The 13,317-nt window shown below is 41.3% G+C and overlaps 1 protein-coding gene across 1 annotated transcript in view; it reads left to right on the forward strand.

Moving 5' to 3' along the window:
* The first annotated feature begins 232 nt into the window (after window positions 1-232).
* Window positions 233-13,317, forward strand: part of TTC27 (tetratricopeptide repeat domain 27) — a 626,083-nt gene continuing 612,998 nt past the window's right edge. Inside the window, exons 1-2 of the mRNA XM_077486426.1 lie at window positions 233-346; window positions 4,692-4,869. Of these exons, the coding sequence (XP_077342552.1) occupies window positions 4,788-4,869 (82 nt within the window). The 5' untranslated portion in view covers window positions 233-346; window positions 4,692-4,787. The remainder of the gene's footprint in view (window positions 347-4,691; window positions 4,870-13,317) is intronic.

Genomic DNA, 13,317 nt, shown 5'->3' on the forward strand with positions numbered 1-13,317 from the left:
ATATAATTTAAAAGCCCTGTCTGGGCTTTAGCTAGTCTGATAGTCACACTGTAAAGACTACACTTCCCAGCATTCCTCGTTTTCTGTGCCCAGGTTTGTGAAGTGCAGTTAGAACCGACAGTGACTTTGCTCTGCGGCTACATGGAGAGTCACTACGTGCCCCGTGTTCTCCTCTCTCCAGACTGACACTAACAAGGGACAGACATGAAGCGAAGAGCAGCGCAGCACGTTTTCACACTTCCTGTTGGTCGGCAGACACGCCTCCCGTCACATGACCGCCTCCCGTCATGCACCGGGGTAGTGTCATGGTAGCTTCCTGAAGCGATATAACAGCACATGTGTACAGGTGAGCGATGCTCTACAGAACAGCTGACCGTCTATATTGAGATGTATGGATATGATAGCACAGAGCACATTTCTTATACTCACATCCCTTGTTTATAGTCAGTGTAGGCACGCGGTATGACCCAGGGGACCACAGCCTGTAATCACATCACTTCTTTTCCCTTGTAGGACCCATCACACTGGTCATTTATGACTAGCAGAAGTTTTTATTTTTATTTTTTATTAATATTTATTTTTGCTGAAGTTTGTTTTACTTCTTTATTCACCATTACAACAAGGTCGATTTCACACATAAGTATAAAAACTATTTCCAGTTGCATTAGGGTAGATCTAGATGTGCGCTCCCTGATGCCTCTGGATCGCGATTCAGAGGTTACTGAGGAAGCTTCTCTTCGCCGTCTGTTTTAACCCCATTTTTAGCTGTAACGTGGTGCAATTACAGCGTTTTCCCATTTGCTTGAATGTGTAGCAGGCGGCAAATCTTGTGGGCACAAAGCATCTCCACCACGGCATGTAAACACCCTACCTATTGCAGAGGAGAGGTTGTTCGGTGACAAAAAACGTGGCGCAAGTGCTAAATGTAGCGTTAAAGTATAACTAAAGGCAAAACTTTTTATTTTTTTTAATTTTTTTTTTATTTTTTTACGTTTTAGAGTGGAGAGGGATTAGAACACTTGTCAGTTTCTGTTGCTGTCTGTTAGGGATGAGCTCAGGCATGTTCACATGGACCACATGCAGAGCCCGCCAGAAAGTCAGCGCTGTGCTAATCACAGGCAGTGAGCCATTGGCTGATGATCAGCCGCACATCGGGGCAATGTCTCACTGCCTGTGATTAGCGCAGCACTGCGCCGACTTCCTGGCGGGCTCTGCACGTGGTCCATGCAAACACGCCTGAGCTCACCCTTGCTGTCTGTGCCTCCCTTAGGCCCCTTTCACACTGGGGCAGTTTTCCGGCGATACAGCGCTAAAAATAGCACCTCTGCAGCACCTGAAAAAACCAGCCCCTTTCACTCCAGTGTGAAAGCCGGAGGGCTTTCACACTGGAGCGGTGCTCTAGCAGGACGGTGAAAAAAGTCCTGCTAGCCGCATCTTTGGAGCAGTGTATTCACCGCTCCTACCCATTGAAATCAATGGGGCAGCGCGGCTATACCGCCGGCAAAGCACCGCTGCAGTGGTTTTAACCCTTTTTCGGCTGCTAGCGGGGGTTAAAACCGCAGACCGCCGCTAAAACGAAGGTAAAGCGCCACTAAAAATAGCGGCACTTTACCGCCGACGGCCGTCACCGCCCCAGTGTGAAAGGGGCCTTAAGAAGATTTATCCTCTCTATTAGATAAGCACCTGAACGACCGCATTATGTCAATACTGACAGATACTCACACACATAGGTTGGACTTGATGGACTTGTGTCTTTTTTCAACCTCACCTACTATGTATCTTTGTCCTGTTTATCATTCTAAGTGAAAGTAAAAAAAAATTAAAAATCTGGGTTGTCTCCTGAAACGGAATAGAAGGAGAATCTTCCTTCCAATGATGATACTAGTTCCAGGGACCTAGGGGTCCACAAGAAATTCCCATTATTTCAAAGGATTTCCTCTCACTTCCTGTTCGGCTATGAGACAGGAAGTGAAGGCAAATCTCCACGACGGGACACCTAAAAAAAAAAAAAAAAACTAACATGCGTTATAACCCTCCCTTACTCTATTCACAATGAAAAAAAAAAAAAGTTTTGCCTATAGTTCTACTTTAATTACATCATGGAAAAATGAAAATAATGGCATATGATGCTCAGTATAATGTTTACAACTATATCTTAGCACTGTACTTTTTTGTTTTATATTTTGGGGATAACAAGCAATGCATTTTGCAGATAAATACAGTTCATCAGGGCTGGCGGGCACCTACTGTATGCGATTCCATTGATCTTAATATAGTGATCACAATTGGTCTGTTATGGTATGCGTTTATAAAAGCATACATTTTTTTTTTTTTTTTTTTAACTAAAATGATAAACGTTATACTTTTTTTTTTAATTTAATTTTTTTTGTTTTTGCAAATTCTTTTTATTTTGAAGATGTAGAACTGCAAAACAGAGCCTCTGGGCATACCTCGGCTCATGGAATCATAAAACACTTGGGGCCACTTCACACCATATGCAGTTCAGTGCGTTTTTTTCTGCATAAAAAAACGCATGGAAAGTAAGGTATGTGGTTTTCAATGGCATAGTTCACACCAGTGCTTGCAGTTCCGGTACATTCCAGTTCCAGAAAAAAAAATAGACCATGCTGCATTTTTCCTGCACTGTATTGGAATGCCGTAAAATGTATCAAAAACGCACTGGAATGCACATGTCCTTTATTTAGGGCTGGTTTACACCACAAAAACACGCTCCAGATCCATTCCGGATGCATTTCTTCATGTGCGTTTTTGGTGCGTTTCCGGAAGCATTCCAATCGCTTTTTATTTTTTCCTGGTTTTTTTTTTCCACTATACTAGGGTCCATTGCGTTTTTGATGCAATTTACTGTGTTCCAGTACAGTAAAAATGCAGCATATTCAAATTTTTTTCTGGAACTAAAAACCATGTAAGTGACTGCACTGGTGTGAACTATGCCATTGGAAGCCATATAACCTACTTTCCATGCGTTTTTGATGCAGGACAAAAATGCACTGGAGTGCATGTGGTGTGAACTGGCCCTTAATGTTAAGAAAAGAGGGGGGAAATGCACTGGACTGCATCAGTAAAGCATGAAAAACACACTGGAATGCATCAAAAACGCGCATGCAGAAAAGCATCTGGACCACATCTGGACTATGTCTATGTTGTGAATTGATCCTTAAACAACTTCAAACGAAACATCTCATAGCTTACCACTAATAAAAAAGATGATTGCATGCGCACCTACAGAATAAACGTGCAAAGAAAAAAAAAAATGTTAGCAAGTGCAATACAAGAGTGTACCTGCTCTGTGCAATGGTATTGCACAGAGTGGCTCTGAAACTCCTCTTCTGGGGTCTCCCACTGGCGATCCTGGCTCTTTCTCTTCTGTGTCTGCCCCATAACAAGCAGCTTGCTGTGGGGGCAGATGTGTGTGTACGCTCCTGAGCCAGGCTGTGCGCATCCAAGACACACACACAGCATGGCTCAGCCTTGCCCCCTGCTCACAGAATTTGACTGACAGCAGCAGGAGCCAATGGCTGCAAGTGGCACATTTTATTTTACCTTAATACAGGGAATGCAATTAAGGTAAATAACATTTTAGCTTTAGAACCACTTTAAAGGACAATTTTTTTTTTTATATAAAAAAGGGAGTTGGGGAAGGGGTAAAAATAAATAAATAAATAAAATGGAGGAACCTTCACACAAAAGACCTCAAAGAAAAGTGTAGGTTCAATTGGACTTTTTAGGCAAGAGAAAGAGTTGTAAAAACAACCAATATATTCAAAAATATTATTTATTATTTAGAAAAAAATAAAATTACTGTAGTTAAAAATCAAAATTTAAAAAAAGAAAGGGATTATAAATATACATCAAGTCCCATTTGATATCCTGTCAACATTAGTACAGTCTACACATAATTCATATTCATATCCAAAGATTAGCAGTTTGTACAATAATACAAGATGTAGAGGATATCAAATATATAATTGAAACTTAAGTATGTTCTTGTGCTCTACATGTTTCGCGTTTTTTTGAATAACGCTTCTTCAGGAGCTTTAGCAATATTATTTCTTCGTGGAAATGCCCCAAAGGAAAATGGAGCAAAAAGGAAAAGGAAGAGTGAAAAAAGGGAATATTTTCCCAAGAGAATTAGAACAGCAAAGGTTCATTTAGTGAGGTGACTTCAATCTGTGTTGGAACCTATAATTTTGCATAAAGGTTTCAGATATTTTTTATATATATGGTGTGCTGTGGCCAAAAGATCACATAACGGTAGAGGTTCTGGTGCCCCGTGAACTTTAAATAAAGTGGTTGCTCCCAGCGATTTCCTAGTATGGGTAAATATAAAGGCAGACTTCCCACAATTGTCCAAGGTAAAGAAGGGGGGGAGAGAACCTTATTCACCCTTATGGTATCATGCAGGCATGGAGCAACCACTTTATTTAAAGTGTAGGATTAAAAACTCAGAAGTAATGAAACCGGTCACAGTCTGGCACCTAGGATTTTGAGAAGGTCTGCAAGGTAACATCTGGTATTTCTCTAAAGCACAAATCACTTTATGTTCTGTTTTGATAGTGGAAACTTGCTGTTAGTAGTATCTAAATTATAAATAAAATAATGTTTTTAAGTAACTGATGTGCCGTGTGTGAAGTAACCCACTTAATTTTACATCTGTTTGCTTACTGCAGGTTATAAGGTGGTATTAAGGCACCATCAGAGGTCATCTACTTATTTTTCTTGGTCCCAATTTACACTTCTTTGTCAGAACACCATCTTCTGTCTGAATGTGGACTGCTCTGGAGCTCGACGTGTTGAGGGGCTTCCAAGCCACATCATACAAACAGACAGAACCTGAAGACAATGCTGGTAAGTAGTATATTACAGCCTATGTACATGGCAAGGGAAATAACACCAAATAGGCAAAGAAGCTTTAAAGCTGAGCTCCACCTTAAAAAAAAAAAAAAATATTAAAAGCCAGCAGCTACAAATGCTGCATGCAGCTGCTGACTTTTATTTAAATGGACACTTACCTGTCCAGGGTTCCCCGATGTTGGCAGCAGAAGATGACGATCAACCGCTCGTCTCTCGGCTGTCCCTGCCGCTATCCTCGGTCAGGGAATCAGGAAAGGAAGCATTGCGGCTTCACTGCCTGGTTCCCTACTGCGTCCCTTTTTTGTTTTTCCTGAACACAACGGGGGGGGGGGGGGGGTGGGGGGGGTTGGATATTCTGCGGCCATCTATGCACGGAAGTGTGGCACTGGAGGGGGGGAGGAATCCGGTGAGCAGAAGTTGCACTTTAGGGTGGAGCTCCACTTTAAGAACAATAATTTAAGTTTAACAGTGTACCCATATTTAGTTATGCTACTGTATAAATTTGATCTGGGCCACCAGGCTTCCATGATGCATATAACAGCAGTGTAAATATTTTTGGGTTAGCTTGACAGTGACTTTTTACCACTATTAAGGTATTAGAGAAAGAAATATATATTAATACTTACAGTATCTCACAAAATTTTGTACACCCTTCACATGTATGTAAATCTTTTATTATATCTTTTCATATGACAACACCGAAGAAATGAAACTTTGCTACAATGTAAAGTAGTGAGTGTACAGCTTGTATAACAGTGTAAATTTACTGTCCCCTCAAAATAACTCAACACGCAGCCATTAATGTCTAAACCGCTGGCAACAAAAGTGAGTACACCCCAAGGGAAAATGTCCAAATTGGGCCCAAAGTGTGCATATTTTGTGTGGCCACCATTATTTTCCAGCAATACCTTAACCCTCTTGGGCATGGAGTTCACCAGAGCTTCACAGGTTGGCCCTGGAATCCTCTTCCACTCCTCCATGACGACATCACGGAGCTGGTAGATGTTAGAGGTCTTGCGCTCCTCCACCTTCCATTTGAGGATGCACCACAGATGCTCAATAGGGTTTAGGTCTGGAGACATGCTTGGCCAGTCCATAACCTTTACCCTCAGCTTCTTTAGCAAGGCAGTGGTCATCTTGGAGGTGTGTTTGGGGTTGTTATCATGTTGGAATACTGCCCTGTGGCCCAGTCTCTGAAAGGAGGGGATCATGCTCTTCTTCAGTATGTCACAGTATATGTTTGCATTCATGGTTCCCTCAATGAACTGTAGCTTCCCAGTGCCAGCAGCACTCGTGCAGCCCTAGACCATGACACTTGCACCACCATGTTTGCCTGTAGGCAAGACACACGGGGCAATTTTAACCTCCACTAATGGCTGCAAATTTGGGGATCTCTTGATACCAAGCCAAGGTCAGGTAGATCAGTCGCGGCATGGGCCCTGAAGAAACTGCATGAGTAGGCCATCGTTTAAGTGCGCCGATGACATTGGTAAGCCTTACTATAGGCTGGAGCAGTGCGCTGGCAGGACAGCAAAAAAAAGTCCTGCAAACTGCATCTTTGAGGCACTGTAGGAGTGGTGTATACACAGATGCTAAAGCGTCCTTCCCCATTGAAATCAATGGGCAGCACTGCCGAAGAGCCAGCAAAGCGCCGCTGCAGCGGGGCTTTTCAGGATCATTTAACCCTTTTTCCACTTTTTATTAAGCGGTTGAACAGAACTGACTGGCATATTCAAGGCTTTGGATACATTTTTGATTTCAGGGGCGCTGTAGGAGCGGTGTATACCTCATTTAAGCACACTTGCTTAAATGCACATTTTAGGCCAAAAGAGAATCCATAAACATCATACATTCTCTGAAAGCAGAGACCCTGGAGGATAAAAAGGTGGTAGTTGCAATTTTTTAGGTCACACGGCATTAGCACGTTAAAGGATAAGTTCACCTTTCATAACATGCTTCATGTTACTAAATCAGCAGTCCCTGAACCATCCAAACCTCCATTGTGACAGAGTGCGGGAGATCCTCTCCCCGTACCCACTGTCACAATCTAAAAAAAAGTGTGGATGTGCTAGGCTCCGCCTACCCGACTGGCTACATCATGCATTCAGAGTTCTGTAAATTAAGCTACGGCAACTACCATCAACCATTGTGGCTGATGGCTTCTAGTTCTCAATGAACTATGAGGGTGAAGGCGAGTGCTCCCAGTAGTTTATTGTCTCTTCCTACAATTAAAGTGATTGTAAAGCTTGTTAAAACATGTTATACTTACCTGCTCTATGCAATCCCGATCCTCCTTTTCTGGGCTTCAGGCTTCTACCCCGCATAGAATGCAGTAAGGTAAAAAATACTTTTGCCTTTACAACCACTTGTATAAGGTATAGGCAGACAGCTACAATGACAGTCTTACAGGTGGCTGACACTGTAGTGTCGATCTTCTGATCGCAAGTGCAATGCTTTACAGGCTCCTAATAAAATAAAATATTAAATGCAGTTTTTTTTGACCTGCAAAACGATGTGTATTTATTACTTTTTTAAAAAGGTTAACTTGGCCTTTAAGCAAATCGATATTTTCAATAAAATAATTTATGTACAATTTTTAAATTAAAATATAACAGATACATTTGCATTAAAGCAGTAGTAAACCCGCACATTAAAAAAAAAAGAAGCTCATTATCAAATACTTAACTCAAAATGAAGCCCCCCTATCGATGCCTGGTCCACGCTGAGGAAGCTGACATCTTGCCCTCGGCGTGTCTTCAGGGTTCGTGGCCAGACCTGTGATAACATCACTCCCGTGGACGCGCACAGGAGTTTTCTTCCCGGCATGGTCCGGCAACGCTGCCGGACATTCAGCTGGGGCATTCAGAGTGCATGCGCTGCTGACGTCAGCGGCTGCATGCATAGAGAATATTTCCTAAACCATACAGGTTTAGGAGTTATAAATCTAATAAATCAGAAGTCTATTAAATGCCTCCCTTGTAGTGCTAACTAACTGAGCACAGATCACAGTGCGCACACACTTCCGACTGATACCAGTCGCCATTTATTAATGGCGCTGTTACTAAAGAACTTAGGCCGCTTTCGCACTGATCCCCTTTTGTTCAGTTCTTCAATTAAATAAGCGGAGGAAAGGTGGAAGAAAAATGCTAGATAAATCCTATGAAGCACTTCATACCAGTCAGCTGCACTTCAAAATCTTACTTGCTGCATTTTTGGTGCATGTTCAATCAGGTAAAAAAAAACACACTGAAAATATACCTCCCTACTGAAATGAATAGAAAACTCATCAAAAGTGCAAAATATCTGTGGGAAGTTGTTTGTGATGTAAAAAGGGGGCCTTTAAAGCACAACGCAAGTATATCAAAAACGCACCATGCGTTGTGGTAAATTTCACGCAGCTTGCCAAAAGTCAAGTTGAACTGTAGATAAACGGCTAAATATATGGCTGAAATACATATTTGTGTTTTACCTGTTACGTTTCAATAATTTTTATCAAAGTTTTCACAGAACATATAACATAGATCTTGGCATCTCATTGAGCATGGCACAGTATCCGTAGTAGAATATACATATAATATACGCGAGGAATCCACCTCTTTAAAGGCCAGTAATCGTTTTACCTCTTAGGATTTGTAACTGTTGATACACAAACCTTTGCTATTCAGGTAGATCACTGTTGCTACCTGGATTAGTGTGGCTACTTCCTTAGTTAGCTTGCTTAGCATTGTAATGCTGATTCGCTTTGCAGCGAGCAGGAGGTCTAGAGGTGGCATACAGTAGGGAAAATAATTATTTGATCCTCTGCAGATTTTGTAAGTTTGCCCACTTACAGTGCCTTGCGAAAGTATTCGGCTCCCTTGAACTTTTCAACCTTTTGCCACATTTCAGGCTTCAAACATAAAGATATAAAATGTTTGGGGGGCGTGGCCTGACCTCGGTGGAGAATGGCAGCATAATCCCTCAGCTCCAGCCGACTGAGAGAATCATCAGCCTATAATGGAGGAATTTCACCCTCGAATCACCCCGCAAACCATGGGAACCTCTTCCCGAAGCTCTTCGGCTTCCTGCTCTAGATCTCCTAGGGAAAATACCGGACGCCTGAGTCAGAATATCCCCAAAATGTTCCGGAGCCAGGCCGGCAATATGGCGGCGGCACGAGGCGCCACACAAGCTACAGGCCAGTCACACAACGCTCGTCGGCGGACCCCCCCAGACGAAGGCGGCATTGTTCTCACACCCCAGCAACAACCTAGCTTACATGACCTCCGATCGGTGGCTACCGATATTAAGGAAACCCTCACAGCGGCCCTCACGGCGGCAATTTCGGATCTCAGAGTGGACATTCAGGCTATCTCAGTCAGAGTTCAGGAAGTTGAGAATGTAATGGTGACTCACTCTACAGTGATCCGGCGCTCCTGTCAGACTATTGATATACATACCCTACAGTTGAGAGACCTCAACCGCCATATCGAGGACTTGGATAACCGCGGAAGGCGTCACAACCTCCACATCCGCGGTCTGCCTGAAACTATTGATGCGGAACATCTGCTAATGGAGCAGTTTTAGTGGTTCAACATCAAACAACACCTAATAAATAAGGCACCACATCCCTGAAATTTGAAACATGAATAAAAAAGCAAGAGAGGGAGTTTAGGGATTTTAACGGTGCAAATGACAATTGGATAGTAAACATTATTAAATAGGATAACGAATTTATAATACAAATATTTATTAAATTCAAAGTTAAAATCATTAACAGATTATGCTTGAGAGATAAAAACACGGGACAATACAGTGCAATGGTTGTTCTCATTAAACACACATAATCCCGACATGTTTCGCAATAGGTTGCTTCTTCAGGGGATGTGTGAATATTTCAACTAAATCTAAACCAAAATACAGAATACAACATAATATAGTAACAAAATATATTACAAAAATGTGTCAAGAATCAATAAGTATGAGTGCAGACTTGAGAAAAAAAAAAAAAAAACCCACCTTAAACCACTACGTAGATGATGATAAAGTAGGGAATTTGTCCACCTCAGGAGTTAACCACAACCATGCTGGATCGCAGGGGGCTAAAAAACCAGCCCAAAATAGCTGATAGAAGAGAGTATACAATGAAAAAAAGAAAAAAAGATTTTTTGAAATAAATAATTGAATAAATAAATAAATATAAAGGTTGCTCGAATAAGTCAACCTAAAGGGGGTAAATACCCTCCCAAATACAAAAATTAAAATGAAAGAAATAGTAAAGATGTATTTATATTTCGATGAATACTTACATCAATTAAATAATTGTGAAAATATGGGCGAGCGTTGAAAATTTAGCACTCAAGAAGACAGACTTCCGAAAGAGTACCAACTGAGCAAAAAATCAAAGGGGAGACGGAAAAAAAAAATTATATAAATAAAATATATAAATATACATATATATATATATATACACATATATATATATACACATATATATATATATATATATATATATATATATATATATATATATATATATATATATATATATATATATATATACACACATACATACATATATGCACACATACACACAATAGAAATTAAAGAGTGGAACCCCGAAACATAGGATTTTCGGTTAATGAATGAATACAGAGATGATGAGAATCATGGTGGTAACCCAAGTATATAAAGTCTATGCGGCGAAGCCAGAACCAAACCAAAAAGAGAAATTAGATGTGCATGTGGAAAAGGAGCTGAATAGCAGTGCAGAGCGTAAGAATCGGAAATAAAAAAAAAAAAAATTTAAATAAAAAAAAAATCAACAATGGGGAAAGGAAACGAATTCAGGCAAATAAAAATAACAGCTATAATAGTATAAGATAGATGTAGCTAATAACTCACTGGAGAGTACAAGGTCTTGAGAGTAAAGCGTCACCCTTGGCTGCAGCTAGCAAGGAATGACAGTGTAACGCTGGCTTTTTATAAGCCCCGCCATCAAGCCGACGTCTTACGTAGTCGGCTTGATGCGGACAAAGAGAGCGCTAATGCGCATGCTCGCCAGTGGGACGAGGCTATGTAAGCCTACAACTCCCATAATACCTCAGGCCGGCGGGCGGGGGAGGAGGGGACGAACAGTGCCTTGGTCGCAACCCTCCCAGAGGGGTGGCGACGTGCACGATCGCAACCACCTATCCACCCGCCCACTCAGGCGTAGACGGACAAAGAGATGATGGAGAAAACAGGAGGGGGAGGGATGGCCTGAATGTGGCCAGTCCCTCCAAACCAACCAGAGGGGAGCATCGCAGCGCTGAAAAGGGACAGCGGCACTCAAGGCGCCTATGCCCCCGGGCGTCCGTGCGAACAGCATTGGTAGGGGGACCAGAGAGGTGGACAGTCACGGTGGGAAGAAAAAAAATAATAATAATAATAAATAAATGAAAAATAATTAATGATAAATAAATAATAAAGCAAAAAGGGGGAAATATAAATAAATAAATAAAAAGGAGAAGGGGAGACTCCCACCAAATCAGGGAGAGTCAACAACATAAAAATATTTCTCTAGAGCTGCACATCATAATATTACAAACAGTAATATATTGTTGTTTATTTATTTTACAGTTTATTATAAGCAAATCAATACACACATATAACAGATTATGAAATAATGCAATAATAAAAAAAAAAAACATCAAATACATTTTCTCTTCCTTTTCCCTTCTCCTTCTCCCCCTCTCCTCTCCCCTCACAAAAACGGTTTAAAGCTTAAGTTTTCATTAAAGCCAGGAGGGATTGTGGCCCTTAGGTTGAAGATCCATTCAGCTTCATGCTGAAGTAGAATGTTATCCACACTACCCGCTCTCGAATCTAGAGGAATGTGCTCTAGTGCGGAAAAAGTGATGAATTTGGGGTTGAAAGCATGGAAAAGGCCAACATGCCGGCTGATGGTCTCAATGGAGATGGCCATCAGCCGGCATGTTGGCCTTTTCCATGCTTTCAATCCCAAATTCATCACTTTTTCCGCACTAGAGCACATTCCTCTAGATTCGAGAGGGGGTAGTGTGGATAACATTCTACTTCAGCATGAAGCTGAATGGATCTTCAACCTAAGGGCCACAATCCCTCCTGGCTTTAATGAAAACGTAAGCTTTAAACCGTTTTTGTGAGGGGAGAGGAGAGGGGGAGAAGGAGAAGGGGAAAAAGGAAGAGAAAATTTATTTGATGTTGTTTTTTTTTTTTTTTTTTTTTTTTTTTATTGCATTATTTCATAATCTGTTATGTGTGTGTATTGATTTGCTTATAATAAACTGTAAAATAAATAAACAACAATATATTACTGTTTGTAATATTATGATGTGCAGCTCTAGAGAAATATTTTTATGTTGTTGACTCTCCCTGATTTGGTGTGAGTCTCCCCTTCTCCTTTTTATTTATTTATTTATTTATATTTCCCCCTTTTTGCTTTATTATTTATTTATTATTTATTTATCATTAATTATTTTTCATTTATTTATTATTTATTTTTATTTTTTTCTTCCCACCGTGACTGTCCACCTCTCTGGTCCCCCTACCAATGCTGTTCGCACGGACGCCCGGGGGCATAGGCGCCTTGAGTGCCGCTGCCCCTTTTCAGTGCTGCGATGCTCCCCTCTGGTTAGTTTGGAGGGACTGGCCACATTCAGGCCATCCCTCCCCCTCCTGTTTTCTCCATCATCTCTTTGTCCGTCTACGCCTGAGTGGGCGGGTGGATAGGTGGTTGCGATCGTGCACGTCGCCACCCCTCTGGGAGGGTTGCGACCAAGGCACTGTTCGTCCCCTCCTCCCCCGCCCGCCGGCCTGAGGTATTATGGGAGTTGTAGGCTTACATAGCCTCGTCCCACTGGCGAGCATGCGCATTAGCGCTCTCTTTGTCCGCATCAAGCCGGCGACGTAAGACGTCGGCTTGATGGCGGGGCTTATAAAAAGCCAGCGTTACACTGTCATTCCTTGCTAGCTGCAGCCAAGGGTGACGCTTTACTCTCAAGACCTTGTACTCTCCAGTGAGTTATTAGCTACATCTATCTTATACTATTATAGCTGTTATTTTTATTTGCCTGAATTCGTTTCCTTTCCCCATTGTTGATTTTTTTTAATTTAAACTTTTTTTTTTTTTTTTTCCGATTCTTACGCTCTGCACTGCTATTCAGCTCCTTTTCCACATGCACATCTAATTTCTTTCTCTTTTTGGTTTGGTTCTGGCTTCGCCACATAGACTTTATATACTTGGGTTACCACCATGATTCTCATCATCTCTGTATTCATTCATTAACCCAAAATCCTATGTTTCGGGGTTCCACTCTTTAATTTCTATTGTGTGTATGTGTGCATATATGTATGTATGTGTGTATATATATATATATATATGTATATTTATATATTTTATTTATATAATTTTTTTTTTTTCCTTTTTTTCTGTCTCCCCTT

The sequence above is a fragment of the Lithobates pipiens genome, unplaced genomic scaffold (genome assembly GCF_037356315.1).
Source record: "Lithobates pipiens isolate NorthernLeopardFrog02 unplaced genomic scaffold, aLitPip1_a1.2 Scaffold_18, whole genome shotgun sequence".
Taxonomy (NCBI): Eukaryota; Metazoa; Chordata; class Amphibia; order Anura; family Ranidae; genus Lithobates; species Lithobates pipiens.